At 46.6% G+C, this 21,184-nt stretch overlaps 1 protein-coding gene across 5 annotated transcripts in view; it reads left to right on the forward strand.

Annotated features, from left to right (window-relative positions):
* The window catches only part of LOC140403111 (calponin-1-like), a 119,576-nt gene that overhangs the window by 94,688 nt on the left and 3,704 nt on the right, over positions 1 to 21,184 (forward strand). For 4 of the 5 annotated variants that reach the window (XM_072490739.1, XM_072490737.1, XM_072490736.1 and 1 more), the window contains 3 exons: positions 10,621 to 10,758; positions 10,861 to 10,977; positions 20,791 to 20,937. In XM_072490739.1, the coding sequence (XP_072346840.1) occupies positions 10,621 to 10,758; positions 10,861 to 10,977; positions 20,791 to 20,937 (402 nt within the window). Of the gene's footprint in view, positions 1 to 10,620; positions 10,978 to 20,790; positions 20,938 to 21,184 lie in introns of all 5 variants that reach the window. The other variant, XM_072490735.1, reaches the window with a different exon arrangement.

Genomic DNA, 21,184 nt, shown 5'->3' on the forward strand with positions numbered 1-21,184 from the left:
AGTGCAATCACATCCTTCCTATAATGTGATGACCAGAATTGCACACAGTGCTCCAGCTGTGACCTCACCAAGGTTCTATACAACTCCAACATGACCTTCCTGCTTTTGTAATCTATGCCACGATTGATAAAAGCAAGTGCCCCATATGCCTTTTTTGCCCCCCTATTAACCTGCCCTTTGCCTTCAGAGGTCTGTGGACAAACAGACAAGGTCCCTTTGTTCTTCAGAACATCCCAGTATCAGACCTGTCGTAGTATATTTCCTTGTCAAATTACTCCTTCCAAAGTTCATCAACATACACTTTTCAGGGTTAAATTCCATCGGCCCGTTTGACCATCCCGTCAATATCTTCCTGTCACCCAAAACCTCAACCTCACTGTTACCCACCCGGCCAATCTTTGTGTCAGCCGCAAACTTACTGATCCTATCCCCCCACATAGTCATCTAAGTCATTTATATAAATGATGAATAATAGGGACCCAGCACAGATCCCTGTGGTACCCCACTGGACACTGGCTCCCAGTCAGTAACGCAGCCGTCTGTCATCACCCTCTGGCTCCTACAGCTCAGCCAGCTTTGAGTTCCCCTTATCAGGTTCCCCTGTATCTCATGTGTATTTGCCTTCTTCATAAGTCTCCCTTGTGGGACCTTGTCAAATGCTTTGCTGAAATCCATGTAAACTGCATCAACCGCACTCCCTCATCTACACACCTGGTCACATGCTCAAAAAGTTCAATCAAATTTGTTAGGCATGCCTCTATCTGACAAAGCCATGCTGACTATCCCTGACAAACCTTTTCTCTCCAAGTGGAGATGGATTCTCTCCTTCAGAATCTCCTCCAGTAGTTTCCCAAACACTGACGTGAGACTCACTGGCCTGTAGTTCCCTGGCTTGTCTCTACAATCTTTCTTAAATAGTGGGATCACATTAGCTGTTCTCCAATCCTTTGGAGCCTCCCTTGTGGCCAGAGAGGAATTAAAAATTTGGGTTGGAGCCCCTGCAATCTCTTCCCTCGCCTCCCACAGCATCCAGGGTCAATTCAACCGGACCTGGAGATTTGTCCACTTTTAAGCCTGCCAATCCCTCCAATACCTTGTCCCTCCCTATGACAATTTGCTCAAGAACCTCACAATCTCTCTCCCTGAGTTCCATACCTACCTCCTCATTGTCTTGGGTGAAGAGAGATGTGAAATGTTTCTCAACATCCTACATCGTTGCTCTTGTATTCTAGCCCTCTCGACATGAATGTTAACATTGCATTTGCCTTCCTAGCTGCCAACTGAACCTGCACCTTAACCTTAAGAGAATCTTGAACTAGAACTCCCAAGTCCCTTTGTGCTTCTGATTTCCTAAGTATTTTCCCATTTCGAAAGTAGTCTGTGCTTCCATTCCTCCTTCCAAAGTGCATAACCTCACACTTTTCCACATTGTATTCCATCATTCTCTTCTTTGCCCCCTCCCCTAGTCTGTCCAAATCCTTCTGCAGCCCACCTGCTTCATCAATACTACCCATCCCTCTGCATATCTTTGTATCATCTGCAAACTTAACAGTGCCTTCAGTTCCTTCTTCCAGATGATTAATGTATATTGTGAAAAGTTGTGGTCCCAGCACAGACCCCTGAGGTCACCACTAGTCACCGGCTGCCATCCTGAAAAAGACCCCTTTATCCCCACTCTCTGCCCTCTGCCAGTCAGCCAATCCTCTATCCGTGCCAGGATCTTACCCTGAACACCATGGGCTCTTAACTTATTTAACAGCCTCCTATACGGCACCTTCTGGAAATTTATATAGATCGCGTCCACTGGTTCTTTTTTGTTTAACGTCCTTGTTACCTCCTCAAAGAACTCTAACAGATTTGCCAGACATGACCTCCCCTTGACTAAGCCGTGCTCACTCAGTCCTATTTTACCATGCACTTCCAAGTAGTCCGCGATCTCATGTTTAATAACAGACTCTAAAATCTTACCAATGACCGAAGTCAGGCTAACCGGCCTATAATTTCCCATCTTCTGTCCCCCTCCCTTCTTAAACAGCGATGTTACATTAGCCACTTTCCAGTCCTCTGGGACCCTTCCTGCCCCCAGTGATTCCTGAAAGATCATCACCAATGCCTCCACAATCTCCTCAGCTATCTCCTTTATAACCGTGAGTGTCGTCCATCTGGTCCAGGTGACTTATCCACCTTCAGACCTTTCACTTTCCCCTTCTCCTTAGTGATGGCCACTACACTCACCTCTGACCCTGATTCTCTTGAAGTTCTGGTATGCCACTGGTGATTTCCGTCGTGACAACTGATGAAAAGTAACTATTCAGTTCCTCTGCCATTTCTTTGTCGCCAATTCTACTTCCCCACCCTCATTTTCCAGTGGTCCCATGTCCATTCTTGCCTCTCTCTTACCTTTTATATAATGAAAAAAACTCTTCCTGTCTTCCTTTATATTACTAGCTAGCTTGCACTCATATTTCATCTTCTCCCCCTTATTGCTGTTTTAGTTGCCCTCTGCTTGCTTTTAAAGGCTTCCCAATCCTCTGGCTTCTCACTAATCCTCGCCATGTTGCCTGCTTTTTCTTTTACTTTTTTGCTGTCCTTGACATCCCACCTCAGCCATGGATGTCTTGTCCTCCCCTTCGCATGTTTCTTCCTCCTTGGGATGAATTTCTGTTGTGCCTCCCGAATAACCCCCAAAAACTCCTGCCATTGCTGTTCCACTGCCTTCCCTGCTCGGCTCCTTTTCCAATCAACTCTGGCCAGCTCCTCCCTCATGTCTTTGTAGTTACCCGTATTTAATTGTAATACAGTTAGGTCTGATTGCAGCTTCTCCCTCTCAAACTGCAGGGTAAATTCTATCATATTGTGGTCACTGCTCCCTTAGGGTTCCTTCACCTTAAGTTCCCTAATCAAGTCTGCCTCATTTCACATCACTAAATCCAGAATTGCCTGTTCCCTAGTAGACTGTCACAAGCTGCTCCAAAAAACCATCTCATAGACATTCCACAAATTCCTTTTCTTGGGATCCACTACCAACCTGATTTTCCCAGTCCACCTGCATATTGAAGTCCCCTATGATTATTGTAATATTGCCTTTTTTACAGCCTTTTCTATCTCCTGATTTATTTTCTGCCCCACATCCTGACTCCTGCTAGGGGGCCTGGACAAAACTTTCATCAGGGTCTTTTTACCTTTGCGATTCCTCTACGTCTCCCACACAGATTCTATGCCTTCTGAAAGCGTATCAAGGCAGATAAATCTCCGGGACTTGATGAAATGTATCCCAGGACATTGTGGGACGCTAGAGAGGAAATTGCGGGTCCACTGACAGATCTTTGAATCGTCGAGAACCACAGGCGAGGTGCCTGAAGATTGGGAGTAGCAAATGTTGTGCCCTTGTTTAAGAAGGGCCGCACAGAAAAGCCTGGGAACTACAGATCGGGGAGCCTAACATCTGTGCTGGGCAAATTGTGAGAAGGTATTCTGAGAGACTGGAATCTACAGGCATTTAGAGCGGCAAGGACTGATTGGGGACGGTCAGCATGGCTTTGTCTCACGAATTTGATGAGTTTTTTGAAGGGGTAACCAAGAAGCTGGATGAGGGCAGTGCAGTTGATGTTGTCTACTGATCCTATATCGCTTAGAGTCATAGAGGTTTAGAGCAAGGAAACAGACCCTTCAGCCCAACTTGTCCATACCGCCCAATTTTTACCACTAAGCTCGTCCCAATTGCCCGCATTTGGCCCATATCCCTCTATACCCACCTTTCCCATATAACTGTCTAAATGCATTTTAAAATTGTACCCACGTCAGCGAGCTGCGCCTGGCAGCTCGTCCCAGACACTCACCACCCTGTGTGTGAAAAGATTGCCCCTCTGGGCCCTTCTGAATCTCTCCCCTCTCACCTTGAAACCTATGCCCTCTAGTTTTAGACTCCCCAACCTTTGGGAAAAGATGTTGACTATATACCTTGGGCGGAATTCTCCGACCCCCCGTCGGAGAATCGCCGGCGTGCCACGCCGCCCTGATGCCGGGACGCGATTTTCCGCAGAGCGGGGCCTGCATGGTCGGCGCGGCGCTGGTCGGGGTATGCGCCGATTCTCCAGCCCAAATGGGCCGTCACCAAAAAGCTGAGTCCTGCCGCCGCCGTTCTAACATCCTCTGAGCTAGCGGGACCTCGGCGTTGACGGGTCCGGGGGCGGCCTGTGGGGGCGGGGGGGGCACCTCCTTCTCTGTAATATGGCCATGCTAAATTGTCTGGCATAGCGTCCAAAAAAGTTAGGTGCGGTTACTGGGTTACAGGGTTAGGGTGGAAGTGTGGGCTGAGGTAGGGTGCTCTTTCCAAGGGCCGGTGCAAACCCGATAGGCTGAATGGCCTCCTCCTGCACTGCAAATTCTATGACTGTGTCTGTGTCTATCACAAATAGGAAAGCAGATTATTATTTGAATGGGTGTAAATTGAGAGAGGCGGATACTCAGCGAGACCTTGGTGTCCTCGTGCATCAGTCACTGAAAGTAAGCGGCAGGTACAGCAGGCAGCAAGAAGGCAAATGGTATGCTGGCCTTCATAGCGAGGGGATTTGAGTATAGCAATAGGGATGTTTTACTGCAATTGTATAGGGCATTGGTGAAGTCACACCTGGAGTATTGTGGGCAGTTTTGGTGTCCGTATCTGAGGAAGGATGTTCTTGCTATGGAGGGAGAGCAGCGAAGGTTTACCAGACTGATTCCTGAGATGGCGGGACTGTCATACGAGGAGAGACTAAGTGGGTTAGGATTATATTCACTGGAGTTTAGAAGAGTGAGAGGGGATGCCATAGAAACTACATAATTCTAACAGGATTAGACAGGGTAGATTCAGAAAGAATGTTCCCGATGGTGGGGGAGTCCAGAACTAGGGGGGTCATAGTTTGAGGATAAGGGGTAAACCTTTTAGCATTGAGGTGCGGAGAAATTTCTTCACTCAGAGAGCGGTGAATCTGTGGAATTCACTCCCACAGAAAGTAGTTGAGGCCAAAACGTTGTGTAATTTCAAGAAGGAATTCGATACAGTCCTTGGGGCTAAAGGGATCGAGGGATGTGGGGGGGGGGAGGCGGGATCAGGGTATTGAACTTGATGATCAGCCATGATCATAATGAATGGCGGGGCAGGCTGGAAGGGCCGAATGGCCTCATCCTGCTTCTATTTCCTATGTATGTTTCTCTGTATGTTACCACCTCAAAGAGTTACAATAGATTTGTCAGGCATGATTGCCCTTCATGACGAAATGCTGACTCTGCTTGATCATATTATGTATTTCTCAATGCTTTGCAATTACGTCCTTTAAACTGGACTCTGAATATTTTCCAAATGGCAGATGTCAAGCTAACTGGCCTATCATTTTAGGAAGGATGTGGAAGCTTTGGAAAAGGTGCAAAGAAGATTTACCAGGATGTTGCCTGGAATGGAGAGTAGGTCTTACGAGGAAAGGTTGAGGGTGCTAGGCCTTTTCTCATTAGAGCGGAGAAGGATGAGGGGCGACTTGATAGAGGTTTATAAGATGATCAGGGGAATAGATAGAGTAGACAGTCAGAGACTTTTTCCCCGGGTGGAACAAACCATTACAAGGGGACATAAATTTAAGGTGAAAGGTGGAAGATATAGGAGGGATATCAGAGGTAGGTTCTTTACCCAGAGAGTAGTGGGGGCATGGAATGCACTGCCTGTGGAAGTAGTTGAGTCAGAAACATTAGGGACCTTCAAGCAGCTATTGGATAGGTACATGGATTACGGTAAAATGATATAGTGTAGATTTATTTGTTCTCAAGGGCAGCACGGTAGCATTGTGGATAGCACAATGCTTCACAGCTCCAGGGTCCCAGGTTCGATTCCGGCTTGGGTCATTGTCTGTGCGGAGTCTGCACGTCCTCCCCGTGACTGCGTGGGTTTCCTCCGGGTGCTCCGGTTTCCTCCCACAGTCCAAAGATGTGCAGGTTAGGTGAATTGGCCAATGATAAATTGCCCTTAATGTCCAAAATTGCCCTTGGTGTTGGGTGGAGGTGTTGAGTTTGGGTAGGGTGCTCTTTCCAAGAGCCGGTGCAGACTCAAAGGGCCGAATGGCCTCCTTCTGCACTGTAAATTCAATGATAATCTATGATTAATCTAGGACAAAGGTTCGGCACAACATCGTGGGTCAAAGGGCCTGTTCTGTGCTGTATTTTCTATGTTCTATCACTCCCTGCTTTTTGGCTCCCTCCCTTTTTGAACAATGATGCAGCATTAGCAGTTTTCCATTCTCTGGGACTTGTCCAGAATAAAGGATTCTTGGAAGATTACTACCAGTGCATCCACTATCTCTGTAGCTATTTCCTTTAATATCCTCAGATGCAACCCATCAGGCCCAGGAGACATATCAGCCTTTAGCCCCATTAGTTTGCCCGAGAACCCTTTCTGTTGTGATAGTTATTGTATTTATTTTCTCCCCATACTTCTTGCCCCTGGATTATTCAGTATTTTTGGAATGTTATGTGTGTCTTCAATTGAAGACTGATGCAAAGTATCTGTTTGAGTCCTCTGCCATTTCTTGGTTCCCTATTATTATTTCCCCAGTCTCATTCTTTAAGGGGCCTCTGTTCACTTTGGCCACTCTCCTTTATTATATATTTAAAGAAGCTCTTACTATTTATACTACTTGCTAGTTTACCCTCATAGGTTTTCGTCTCCATTATTTTTTTGGTAATCTATTGTTGGTTTTTAAATCTTTCCCAAACCTCCAGCTTACCACTAATCTTTGCCACATTGTATATGGTCCTTAACTTCCTTAGTTACCCATGGCTGATTTATCCCCTTCCAAGAATCATTCTTCCTCCCTGGGATATATCTTTGTTGTGAGTCATGACTTATTTTCATAAACATTTGCCATTATTCATCAGCTGTCTTCTCTGCTAAACTCCTTTTCCAGTCCACTCCAGCCACCTTTGCCCTCATTCCTTTGCAATTACCCTCATTTAAGTTTAGCAGTTTAGCACATTTGTTTGTGACCCATGTTTCTCAGTCAAACTGAATTTACGAGATGTGGGCGTCGCTGGTTGAGCCAGCATTCATTGCGTCCCTAGTTGCTCATTAGTAGGTGGTGAGCCATCTTCTTGAGCTGCTGCAGTCCCTGAGGTGTAGGTACACTCACAGTGCTGTTAGGGAGTTCCAGGATGTTGCCCCAGTGACAGTGAAGGAACGGCGATATATTTGCAAGTCAGGGTGGTGAGTGACTTGGAGGGGAACCTCCAGGTGGTGGGGTTCCCAGGTATCTGCTGCTCTTGTCCTTCTAGATGGTGGTGGTCGTGGGTTTGGAATGTGCTGTCTAAAGAATAATAATAACTTATTGTCACAAGTAGGCTTAAATATAGTTACTGTGAAAAGCCCCTAGTCGCCACATTCCGGCGCCTGTGAACCTGGTGAGTTGCTGCAGTGCATCTTGTAGATGGTGCACACGGCTGCCGCTGTGTGTTGACTGTGAAAAGATTGAATATTTGTAATGGGGTTACAATCAAGCGGGGCTGCTTTGTCCTGGATGGTGTCGAGGTTCTTGAGTGTTGTTGGAGCTGCGCTCATCCAGTTGTGGAGAGTGTTCCATCACACGCCTGACCTGTGCCTTGTAGATGATGGACAGGCTTTGGCGGATCAGGAGGTGAGTTACTAGCCATAGGATTCCTAGCCTTTGATCTGCTCTGGTTGCCACAGTATTAATGTGGCACACCCAGTTCAGTTTCTGATCAATGGGGGATTCAGCGATGGTAATACCAGTCAATGTCAAGGGGCAATGGTTAGATCCTCTCTTGTAGGAGATAGTCATTGCCTGACACTCAAAAAAATAATAATTTAGAGTACTCAATTATTTTTTTCCAATTAAGGGGCAAATTAGTGAGGCCAATCCACTTACCCGGCACATCTTTGGGGTGTGGAGATAAGACCCACGCAGACGCAGGGAGAATGTGCAAACTCCACACGGCCAGTGACCCAGGGCCGGGATTGAACCTGGGTCCTCGGTGCCATGAGGCAGCAGTGCTAACCACTGCACCACCGTGCTGCCCCTTATCATTGCATGATACTCATGTGGTGCGAATGTTACTTGCTACTGGTATATTTTATTGAGTTTAAATTGCACCATCTACTGTGGTGGGATTCAAACCCAGGTCCCCAGATTACTCATCCAGCAACACTACCACTAGATCAAAAACAGCCTCAACACTGGTTGGATCCACAACATATTGTTTGAGGAAACTATCCTGAATGCACTATAAATTCTTCCTCATGGTTCCCTCTGCCAATTTAATTTTCCTAATCTACAAGAGGTAGGCAGTGGCGTAGTCTTATTATCACTGGACAAGACCCAGGGGAACGCTCTGGAGACCTGGATTCAAATCCCACCAGGGCAGTTGGTGGAATTTGAATTCAATAAAATCTGGAATTAAAAGTCTAATGACGACCATGAAACCATTGCCGATTGTCGTAAAAACCCATCTGGTTCACTGATGTCCTTTAGGGAAGGAAATCTGCCGTCCTTACCCGGTCTGGCCTACATGTGACCCCAGACCCACAGCAATGTGGGTGACTCTGAAATGCCCTCAGGGATGGGCGGTAAATGCTGACCCAGCGACACCCGCATCTCATGGACAGATTTTTTAAAATGAAGATAAAAGTCACCTGTGATTAATGTCCTGCATTTTTTACTTTCCTGATTTATTCCCCCTCCTACAATATAGCTACTATTCGGGGTCGATTGTCTTCTTCCCCTTGTTATATCTTACCTCCACTCATATGGATTCTACATCTTCCAATCCAAGGTTTCCTTGCCCATGTTTTATCTGATGCCATGAGATTTCATGGAGCCCAGAGTCAATGTTGAGGACTCCAAGGGAAAACTCTCTCCCAACTGCATACCGCTGTGTTGTGGCCTCTACTGGGTCTGCCCTGCCGATGGGACAGGACATGTCCTGGTATGATGAAAGAGGTGTCTGGGACGTTGGATACAAGGTCCTTGTGGAGACACATTGCCTCATCTTCACAATGAGGATACCATCCACCAATGTTGTGTGTCACTACCAGCATGCTGGGAATTCAGCAGCTGGTAACTCACCTCCTGACCCATCCCATAACCAGTCCACCATCTATAAGACACAAATCACGAGCAATCTCCACTTTCCTGGATGAGTGCAGCTCCAACGACACTCAAGAAGTTCAGCACTATGCCACCCAAAGCACCCCTCTTAAGTGGCACGCTCTCCACCACCAACACATTGTGCAGCCGTGTGTACCATCTTCAAGCAACTCATCAAGGCTCCTTCAATAGCATCTTTCAAACCAGCAATCTCTACCACCTAGAAGGACAACCAGGGCAGCAGACGCATGGGAACACCACCACCGAACAGTTCCTCTCCAAGCCATGCACCATTCTGACTTGGAACTGTGATGCCATTTATTCACTATTGTTGGGCCAAAATATTCAAACTCCCCTCCTAATAGCACTGTAGGTGTACCGACAGTGGACTGTAGCGGTTCAAGAAGTCACCTCACTACCACTTTCTCAGGGCCATTTGGGATGAGCGACGAAAGAATAAAAAAGGCTGATCAGACCAATAATGGTAGAAGACTTGATCAGTCTCTGCATAGTAATCAAAAGCAGCAGGGGTTTTGAATACAAGATCCTGACTGAATGTTCTTTATCCTTTGTTTGAGAATGTTTTCTGAGTTTAGGCCTCGTATTATTTGGATTGGCTACAAAGGTTTATTCCAATAAGATAGGTTTAGAGGGGACATTGGCACTTAGGTTGAGGAAAGGCATCTAAACAGCCACTGGAAGAAACACCCAACTTTCAGGGAGAATGCCAATCACTGGACCAATCAAGAGCCTTTCCGGTCCCCAAAGGAAACCAAGCAAAATATCAGCAGACTACTCACTGTCCCAGTTAACTAGCAACTAATCCGCAGAATTTCAAGTAGCACCAGCTACATAGTCAGTAACTTTCATAACTTTAAACTAGCCCCAGCTAACTACCAAAGTATCCACGTAACGAGAGATATTTTCCCAGTAATATTTCCCTACAAAGTACAATGAACCCATGCCCACCACCTGTCTCAGCAATTTCCTCCGGATCGATGTTTCTCCGGGAAAATAAATACTCCCTGGCTATTAATCGCAAACATTTTGGCGAGGATTTGATTTGCACGCTAACAAATGTAAATGTCGGCATAGTCCCAGAGGACCATAGGCTGCTCTCCCCTATTGAGAGAGAGCTGGCTAGTGAAGGTCACCACACCCAGGCGAGGGGCAAGGTTGAGAAGGCGAAGCCTTCATAAATAACCTCAGCTGGAATGGGAAGCCATGCTACTGGCATCGCGAACCAGTCACCCAGCCACCTGAGCTAACCCACTCCGACTCTTTGCAAGCTAGATTGTTCTATCATCCTATATATTTCAAAATAGCCTAACCAACTAGCCTGGACCCAATAGCTTCAAAATCTCAAATATCCTCAGAAAGCCCATTTCTCTACAAGTTGCCCTAATTCTCAAGGCCTAACCTGGTACAGTAAGAAGCAGCCAGTTGCTCGGAATGGGAATTGTTTGTCGTGCTAATGTTTGCTCTTTGTCCACAGCTGGAGAACATCGGGAACTTTGTTAAAGCAATCATAAAATATGGGGTGAAACTTCATGACAGCTTTGAAGCCAATGATTTATATGAAAACTGTAACTTGACCCAAGTTCAGACAACACTCATGGCCCTGGCTAGCATGGTGAGTGTTTCTGCTGTAACTATCCCAATTTCAACTCATTATTTGATAGATTGTCCAACTCACTCAACACAAGAGAAAAAGTTAACTTTTTATTCCACACAGGCAAAAACAAAAGGCTACGAAACAAGATCGGACATCGGTGTGAAATATGCAGAAAAACAGCAACGCGTTTTTAATAGCGAAACACTGAAAGCAGGGCAGAATATCATTGGACTCCAGGTATGGATAGACCCAGCCTTGGGAAGGGACCACTGCTGGAGAACCTGGACAGAAGGGCACTTCTCAGTTGAGGGGACACTTCACTTCACTTAAGGGCAGCACGGTAGCACAGTGGTTAGCACTGTGGCTTCACAGCGCCAGGGTCCCAGGTTCGATTCCCGGCCTGGGTCACTGTCTGTGCGGAGTCTGCACATTCTCCCCGTGTCTGCGTGGGTTTCCTCCGGGTGCTCCGGTTTCCCTCCGGATGGTCCGGTTTCCTCCCACAGTCCAAAGACGTGCAGGTTAGGTGGATTGGACATGCTAAAATTGCCCCTTAGTGTTCACACCTTAGGTGGGGTTATTGGGTTACGGGGATAGGGTGAAGTGAGGGCTTAAGTAGGTCGGTGCGGACTAGATGGGCGAATGGCCTCCTTCTGCACTGTATGGTCTATGTTCCACACTGGAGGGAGGGGCCACTGCACTGCACATTGGAATTTATTTGGAGGGAGAGACTTATGGAGGATAGGAAGGCAGTGAACTTAAAGGAAAGTTAGCTATCCTTCTCGTCCCAGGTGGGACATAAGACTGTTCCTCCATCCGGCCCTGTTTGTGTTTCACCCCATGTGAACCCCATCTCTCCAGTTCAGTCACCACAGTCCTACGCCATGTTTTTCTTGCCTGTCTGTATACCAGTTTTGCAGCTAGTGTCCATCTTAGGACAACCTCAGTGATCACTCTTGGGACACTCTTAGCCCTTATCCAGCACTTCCTGATCTCAAGGACAATGCTGTAGCAGCCAGTGTACTTGTACAGGTACTCGTTAGAATTTTTTTTTTAGCCAGTAGATGTTACATATCTTATGTAGGCAACTATTATGAAAGGCGTTGACCTTGCCCATGTCGGTCTTCACTACCCTCCAGCATCCAGATCCATACAGCAGGGTTTAGACTTCCTCTAGCTTTAAGCCGGGCCTTGATGTCCTCTCAGCATCAGTGTCATTGCTGATAAGGGTCCCGGGGTATGTGAAGTCCTCGGCACACTCTAGCGCTTCTCCATCGATGGTAATTTGAGGTTCTACTGGCATGTTGACACCCTTAACTTGTACTTTCTACTTGTTGATGTGCAGACTAGTCTGTTTTGCATACATGCTGAATTTGTCAGATTTGAGGGGTATAAACAGAGTGGATAGTCAGACTTTTCCCCAGGGTAGAGGGGTCAATTACTAGGGGGCATAGGTTTAAGGTGCGAGGGGCAAGGTTTAGAGGAGATGTACGAGGCAAGTTTTTTACACAGAGAGTAGTGGGTGCCTGGAACTCACTACCGGAGGAGGTAGTGGAAGCAGGGACGATAGTGACATTTAAGGGTCATCTTGACAAATATATGAATAGGATGGGAATAGAAGGATACGGACCCAGGAAGTGTAGAAGATTTTAGTTTAGACGGGCAGCATGGTCAGCACGGGCTTGGAGGGCCCAAGGGCCTGTTCCTGTGCTGTACATTTCTTTGATATTTGTGAGTGTATCTTGAAGAAATGGCAGCAGGATTAACAGCAAAGTTGAGGCCCTCCAAATATGAAGAGGGCCCACTGAATTCCCTTGGGACAGTGTGACGTTGTTTGACATATGACCCAGTCAATGGCGACGAGGAGAGATGCAGCCCTGCCAAACTTCACTTCCGGACCTCACTTCAAACCAATCAGAAAACGTAATGTCGAGTGCGATACTGCATTGAAAGTTCTCGTAGAATGTTCCAACGCGATTGACAATTTTGGGCGGAATTCTGCAGAGGAAAGAGCTTTATAAATTGAAATCGATGTCAAAATCATCACGGATGACAAGTTGCCGAGCTGAGTGAGAAGAGTCAAGATATCTGTGAGTAGCTCGCCATGGTCCTCCAATGGGTGGTTGAGAAGAAGGATTTTAAATGAGAGACATGACAGAGTTTGAACAAGAGGAGATGCTCAAAATGATTGTCAAGAGGCGACGGAGAGACCAAGATGGTGATAAGACTATAGCTGTTTAATACAACTGAGTAGCTTGCTAGGCCAATTCAGAGGGCACTTAATAGTCAAGCACAATGCCATGGTACACCAGACCAGATAAAGATGATATATTTCCTTCCTTAAAGGACGTTAATGAATCAGATTTTTTTTTACCACAATCTGGTAGTTTCATGATCACCATAACTGAGCAGGAGTAGAAGAATAGGTGACCTCATTGTAACACAAATGTTTGAGGGGGTTGACAGGGTAGATGCTGAGAGGATGTTTCCTTTTGTGGACAAATATCAAACTGGGGACATAGTTTGAAAATAATGGGTCTTCCATTTAAGACAGAGAGGAGGAATTTATTCTCTCAATGCTCATTTACTTTGGAGTTCTGTAATCCAGAGAGAGCAGAGACTGGGTCAATTGAATATATTCAAGGCCAGGTTAGGCAGATCTTTGCTCTCCAAGGGAATCAAGGGCAGGTAGCAAAGCGGAGTTAAGACCATAATCCAATTAGCCATGATCTAATTGAATGATGGAGTAGGCTCAAGGGGCAAAATGGCCGACTCCAGCTTATTTTTTTTAATAAACATTTTATTGAATTATCAAATATAAACAATATACAATATAGTCAAAAATATACACACAATATAACTTTCATAAACAACCTACTATTAACCTCCAGCACGGTCGCACAGTGGTTAGCACAGTTGCTTCACAGCTCCGGGGTGCCAGGTTCGATTCCGGCTTGGGTCACTGTCTGTGCGGAGTCTGCACATCCTCCCCGTGTCTGCGTGGGTTTCCTCCGGGTGCTCCGGTTTCCTCCCACAGTCCAAAGTGTGCAGGTTAGGTGGATTGGCCGTGATAAATTGCTCTTAGTGTCCAAAAAGATTAGGTGGGGTTACTGGGTTACGGGGATAGGGTGGAGGCATGGGGCTTAAGAAGGGAGCTCTTTCCAAGAGCCGGTGCAGATTCGTTGGGCTGAATGGCCTCCTTCTGCACTGTAAATTCTATGAAATCTATGAACTCCCCCCCCCCCCCCCTCCCCAAACCCTCTGACACGTCCAGATCCTTAAAGAAAGAAATGAATAGCCTGAATCTCTGCAAAAACCTCCCCACTGAGTCTCTGACGGTTTACTTGACTTTCTTCAGGTGCCAGACCGATTTTAAGCCTTCCATCCAGGATGATGCCTTGGGTGGTGAGGAGGATTTTCTGTTGAGTAATTTTCACCTCCTGGCTTTTCAGGAGGTGAAGGCAAGAACATCCACCCTCACCCCTGAGTAGAAAGACAGGGAGTCCGAAACTCCAAATATTGCAACCAGCAGGCACGGTTATCAGACTGTCTGCAAAATCCTGGATATTGTGTCGAAAAAGGAGGCCCAGTATCCAGCAAGCCTGGGATTAGCTTTTTCTTGCTAATCTGTATGCCTCTGCTTTGAATCTAATACTATCTCTAATTTCCCTGTAAGCCATGGATTGGCCACAGTTCCCTTTCTACTCTTGCGCCAAATAGAAATAAACAAGTTTTGAAGTTCACCTATTCGTTCCTTTAATGCTGCCATTGCCTGTCCGCTGTCCTTCTTTTCAGTAATGTTTCCCAGTCCGTCATAGCCAGCTCATACCTCATAGTTACCTTTATTGGATTGGATTGGATTTGTTTATTGTCACGTGTACCGAGGTACAGTGAAAAGTATTTTTCTGCGAGCAGCTCAACAGATCATTAAATACATGAGAAGAAAAGGGAAGAAAAGAAAATACATAATAGGGCAACACAACATATCAGTTTCAAATTCCTAGGGATGCACATCTCCAAAAATCTGTCCTGGTCCACCCACGTCGACGCTACCACCAAGAAAGCACAACAGCGCCTATACTTCCTCAGGAAACTAAGGAAATTCGGCTTGTCCACATTAACCCTTACCAACTTTTACAGATGCACCTTAGAAAGCATCCTATCGGGCTGCATCACAGCCTGGTATGGCAACTGCTCGGCCCAGGACCGCAAGAAACTTCAGAGAGTCGTGAACACCGCCCAGTCCATCACACGAACCTGCCTCCCATCCATTGACTCCATCTACACCTCCCGCTGCCTGGGGAAAGCAGGCAGCATAATCAAAGACCCCTCCCACCCGGCTTACTCACTCTTCCAACTTCTTCCATCGGGCAGGAGATACAGAAGTCTGAGAACACGCACGAACAGACTCAAAAACAGCTTCTTCCCCACTGTCACCAGACTCCTAAATGACCCTCTTATGGACTGACCTCATTAACACTACACCCTGTATGCTTCACCCGATGCCAGTGCTTATGTAGTTACATTGCATATGTTGTGTTGCCCTATTATGTATTTTCTTTTATTCCCTTTTCTTCCCATGTATTTAATGATCTGTTGAGCTGCTCGCAGAAAAATACTTTTCACGTGACAATAAACAAAATCCAATCCAATACAATACAATGTAACTACATAAGCACTGGCATAGAGGTTAGTAATAATGTTAGTTTTAGAATTAATTTTTAAAAGATTAGAACGAGTATAAGTTAAATAAAAAGTGGATCTGTTGGGGAGAGCTCGCAGGGAGTCGCCTCGCTCCGGCGCCATCTTGGTAAAGCTTGAGGTTCAGGACCTTGGTCTCAGAATCAACGACCTCACTATTTACCTTGATAAAGAATTCTACCATATTATGGTCACTCATCCCCAAGGGTTCTCTCACAACTCGATTGCCAACTAATCCTCTCATTGCACAACACCCAGTCCAGGATGGTCTGTTCCCTTGTTGGTTCCTCAACATACTGGTCTAGAAAACCATCCCGTACACACTCCAGAAATTCCTCCTCTATTGTACTGTAGCTAATTTTGAGTCACCCAATCTATATGCAGATTAAAGTCACTCATAATCATAGATGTTCCTTTAACACATGCATCTCTGACTTCCTGTCTAATGCTATTCCCAATGTGATGGAATTTGGAACAGAGAGTATGTAATGAATGGCAGAGCCGGTGAATAGGGTGGTTAAGAAGGCAGATGGGACACTTGCCTTTATCAGTCGTGGCATAGAATATGGTTATGTTGGAGCTGTACAGCTGGAGTACTGTGTGCGGTTCTGGTCACCTCACAATAGAAAGGAGGTGATTACACTGGAGGGGGTGCAGAGGAGATTCACCAGGATGTTCCCTGGGATGGAGCATCTGAGCTATAAGGAGAGACTGGATAGGCTGGGGTTGTTTTCTTTAGAGCAAAGATCTGAGGGTTTCAGAAGTGGACCATGCAAAGAGAGAGGGGTTGTAATTGGATGCAAAATTGATTAATTTTTCCGGTCAAAACATCAAGTGGCATCAAAACGATTATTGATGTACCGGAAAGAGTTGTAGGAGTGGGTCTGAGTAGGAGTAGAATGAGGAATGTTTCTCAGGCATAGCTAGGACCCATGTGGGCGATAGCCAAACCCTTTACTTGGACAAAGTGAAACAAGATAAAGGAGAAATTGTTCAATAAGAGTACAAGTTTGCCAGGTGGAGGGTGGTGGTGGATGGGACTGTTCAAGAAAGAAGTTGAGAGCCATCAGACTCTCTCGGTGCAGGATGAAGAGGGATTGGATAGCACCGGGCAGCACGGTAGCACAGTGGTTAGCACTGTGGCTTCACAGCGCCAGGGTCCCAGGTTCGATTCCCGGCTGGGTCACTGTCTGTGCGGAGTCTGCACATCCTCCCCGTGTCTGCGTGGGTTTCCTCCGGGTGCTCCGGTTTCCTCCCACAGTCCAAAGATGTGCAGGTTAGGTGGATTGGCCATGATAAATTGCCCTTAGTGACCAAAAGGTTAGGAGGGGTTATTGGGTTACGGGGATAGGGAGGAAGTGAGGGCATAAGTGGGTCGGTGCAGACTTGATGGGCCGAATGGCCTCCTTCTGCACTGTATGTTCTATGTTGTATGATAACTATAGTGAAGTGCAGGCTGTTAGGGCCAGGAAACTGGAAATGACATAAGGCTTCAGGAAAAATAACAAATGTAGGTGGGAAGAGACTGGACGTGGGGAGAGAAACGTTGGTCTACTAGCAGTCCTGTTGTAGAATTTAGGGGGGAGGTAGCAGTGGGGCTGGGGAAACTATGAGGTAGGAGGCCATGGAACAAAGATCTCCAGAGGAGATACGGGCAGTGACAGTCCTGGAAACAATGTTTGGCGGTGGGGTCATGGGTCCTGGGCAAGTAGGAAGATGTGTCCAGGAGTTGGTCCTCAGCTTCTGCAAGGTGCACTTTGGTAAACCAGACAACAACAGCACCACCCTTATCGTCAGGTTTAATAACAAAGTCATGGTTGGACCTGAGAGAACAGGGTGCAGCAAATTTAGAGGAAGACAGGTTACAGTGGGTGAGAGAAGCAGAGAAATTAAGACAGCCAATGCCACAGTTCTCAATGAAAAGAGCAGGTAAGAGGTCAGAAGGAGGGTTCCAGGTAAGAGAATAAAAGGGTCCATTGAGCGGGTGGAGGGCTCCTACCCGAAGACGTGAGCGCAGAGGCGTAGGCAATGGAAGAAGAGTTCAACATGGTGCCGAGGAAATCCAGCGAGGTGAGGTCATTTTTACAGCTGATCAGGGAAGGGAGAGGGAAGCAACAAAGGCAGCTTCAAGTATGGACTCAATCTTTAAAACCGAGGCTGCTATCAACTTCCCTTCATGTAACAGAGAGCTGGTACTCACAGTCATCGGGTTTTACAGCACAGAAAGAGGCTCTTTGGCCCATCATGTCTGCACCGGCCATTAAGCAGCTAACTACTCTGATCCTATTTTCCAGCGCGTGACCTGTAGCCCTGTGTGCTGTGGCATTTCAACTGCTCATCTAAATGCTTCTTAAATGTTGACGGTTCCCGTCTCCACCAGCCTCTCAGGCTGCGAGTCCCAGATTCCCCCACCCTCTGGGTGAAAATGCTTTTCGTCAAATCCCCTCAATCTCAAGCTCCTTACTGTAAATCTATGCCCCCTGGTTATTGACCCCTCTACGAAGGGGAAAGGTTTCTCATCGATGTCCCTCATAATTTTGTACACCTGGGTCAGTCCCCCCTCAGCCTTCTCTGCTCTAGGAAAACAACCCCAGCCTAACCAGCCCCTCTCAATAGCTGAAACGCTCCAGCCCAGACAACATCCTGGTGAATCTCCTCTGCACCCTCTCCAGTGCAATCACTTCCTTCCTATAGTGTGGTGACCAGAACTGCACACAGTACTCCACTGGGGCCTAATGAGCGTTTTATACAGCTCCAGCATAACCTCCCTACTCTTATATTCGATGCCGCAGCTAATGAAGGCAAGTATCCCATAGGCCTTCTTTTTAAAAAAAAGTTTAGTGTACATCTTTGGGTTGTGGGGGCGAGACCCACACAAACACGGGGAGAATGTGCAAACTCCACACGGACAGTGACCCAGAGCTGGGATCGAACTTGGGACCTCGGCCCCGTGAGGCAGCAGTGCTAACCACTGCGCCACCGTGCTGCCGCCCCCCCCCCCCGCCCGCCCCCCCCCATAGGCCTTCTTAACCGCCTCATCTACCTGTCCTGCTTCCTTCAGGGATCTGACATGCACCCAGGGTCCCTCTGGTTCCCTGGACTTCCTGGCGGCCTGCTGTCCATTGTGTATCCCTTTGACTTATTGGTCTTCCCAAAATGCATCACTTCACACTTTTCAGGGTTAAATTCCGTTTAATAATAATATTATAATATTAATCTTTTGTCACAAGTAGGCTTACATTAACACTGCAATGAAGTAACTGTGAAAATCCCCTAGTCGCCACATTCCGCCGCCTGTTCGGGTACACTGAGGGAGAATTCAGAATGTCCAATTCACCTAACAGCACGTCTTTCGGGACTTGTGGGAGGAAACCGGAGCACCCGGAGAAAACCCACGCAGACACGGGGAGAACGTGCAGACTCCGCACAGACAGGGATCCAAGCCGGGAATTGAACCTGGGACCCTGGAGCTGTGAAGCCACAGTGCTAACCACTGTGCTACCGTTTGCCACTGTTCTGCCCATCTGACCAGCCTGTCTATATCATCCTGTAATCTAAGGCTTTCCTCCTTGCTACTTACACCAGCAATTTTTGTGTCTGTGAACTTGCTGACCATACCACCTACAATCTCATCTATATCATTAATGTACACTACAAACAACAAGAGACCCGGCACCGATCCCTGCGGAACTGCACTGGGCACAGGCTTCCAGTCACTGACACAACCTTGGACCAAAACCCTCTGCCTCCTGTCACTCAGACAATTTTGGATCCAATTCAAATTGCCCTGGATCCCATGGGTTCCGACCTTCTTGATCAGTCCCCCATGTGGGACGTCGTCAAAAGCCTTACTGAAATCCACGCACTACATCAACTGCACTGCCCCCATCTACACACCCAATCACCTCTGAAAAATTCAATCAGTTTAACAGTTAGAAATACACAAGATATAATTTTTAAAAATGTATTATCCAGATTAACACCGTTGGTCATTTTTCCTGCTTTTTTTTGCTATTTTACCTCTTCCTCATTCCTGCTCCCTGCCAATTCAGTCTAACACAAATTGAACGTGTCAATCGATCAGTATTGATCGCTTCACTGGCCAGCGACACAAGGTTCGCAGCAGTCAGACTGCCTGGTCGGCTTGGCTTTTTCCTGCTGGTATCAGGTCTTAACATTTGATTCATTTCCTTGGCTTGCCTTTTGGATCAAGTGAATACAGGTAGAGGGGGAAAAAGGAAAGAACTCTGTAACTATTGCTAAATGACTGACTTCCATTTCCATTAACCCTTTTGCAGTGTGGTCAGTTTGGTTGTGTTTCGGTTGCTGTCACCTACTGATACTTGTATTTTATTTATTGTTGGAAACATCGACTCCGAATTCTACTTTGCTCATGTTCTTCACGGTGCTGCTTCTACATTGTATCAGATCAAGCCAGTGTTGCTTTGACCGGAACTAGAGAACTCCTACCCTTTTTCCCTCTGCGCAGTCCTCCTCTTTCTTCCCCTAGATTCCACAGGCTCCAATATCCATATTCAGGGATTCAAGGATTGTGAATTGGACACATGCCCAGACAAGAAAATGACCTGGTAAGAATTATCTTCCACCTGGCCAAGAAGCTTGTCTCTGGGCTTATTTTTGCTCAGCTACTATGGTGAGCGTCTTGAAACCTTCTTGTGGATCCCTAAAGGCTTATGGAACTCCTGCTAAGAAACCCTGACTAGACCGTTACATTAAAACTTAAACAACTGAATGGCAGCTGAATCTTACGGTGTAGTCTGGTGCCGCACAACAGTCTTGATGTCCAGAGTAGTTCAGGAATTTAAAAGCCAAATTTGGGCTCAGTGATGAGAACAAAGAGTAGGTATGGGTGGAGGATTGGGCAGTGGCAGTTAACTTTAATGTAGCAGTTAGGACTAACATTTACCCACGATTACAGCCAGGAAAACTTAGTATGAAAAGAAGAGATTTGAAAAGAAAGCACAAAGGATGGCCCACGGGTAGAATTCCACAGCAAAGAATCCTAGGGTTCTGCTAACCCAACGCCCATCTTGGGGTTGGGGTGGGGGGGGTAGTGCAGGGAGGGTACTATTGCACAACAGAGGGTTGCAGTACAATTTTTTGAAGAGAGCGCAAAATCAGCCTGCTGATCAGGGGTAATTTGGAAATTTTAACAGCCTGAACTTATCCTTAACATTAACAAAAGAGCAGCCACCTCAGTCCAGTTGAAGGGAGCGTCCATTTGCACAGAGTAAAGAGGTTAGTTCCCTTTCCTGAGAAGCTTCACCTCAAGAGAGAAGAGCTTTTGTTTTCTCTTTTGCATCCAGATTTGTCTGTTTTTCTTTTCTCTAGATGGGAACCAATAAGTTTGCCAGCCAGCAGGGGATGACAGCCTATGGTACCAGAAGACATTTATATGACCCTAAAACTGGAGTGGAGAAGCCTCTTGACCAGACTACCATTAGCCTCCAAATGGGAACCAACAAATGGGCTACACAGGTAAGGGGCAGAATGTGAAGGCGCGGAGACAGGAGGAATTAGGTTGACACATTTGGAAATGCTGAGTCTCACATAAAAATGGCACTGTACGAGAATACAATCAGAGCAAATTTCATTGCTGTTCAATGGAAGTGTTAACTCTTTCAGTGTGAGAGAATGAAGTGGATGTTACAGGAGAGACTTATGGGAGAAGATGATCAGATGGGTGGCAGGTGTAGACAGTACAGGCAGAAGGTAAGGTTGAGGG

Source organism: Scyliorhinus torazame, chromosome 27 (assembly GCF_047496885.1).
Source record: "Scyliorhinus torazame isolate Kashiwa2021f chromosome 27, sScyTor2.1, whole genome shotgun sequence".
NCBI classification, from domain to species: Eukaryota; Metazoa; Chordata; class Chondrichthyes; order Carcharhiniformes; family Scyliorhinidae; genus Scyliorhinus; species Scyliorhinus torazame.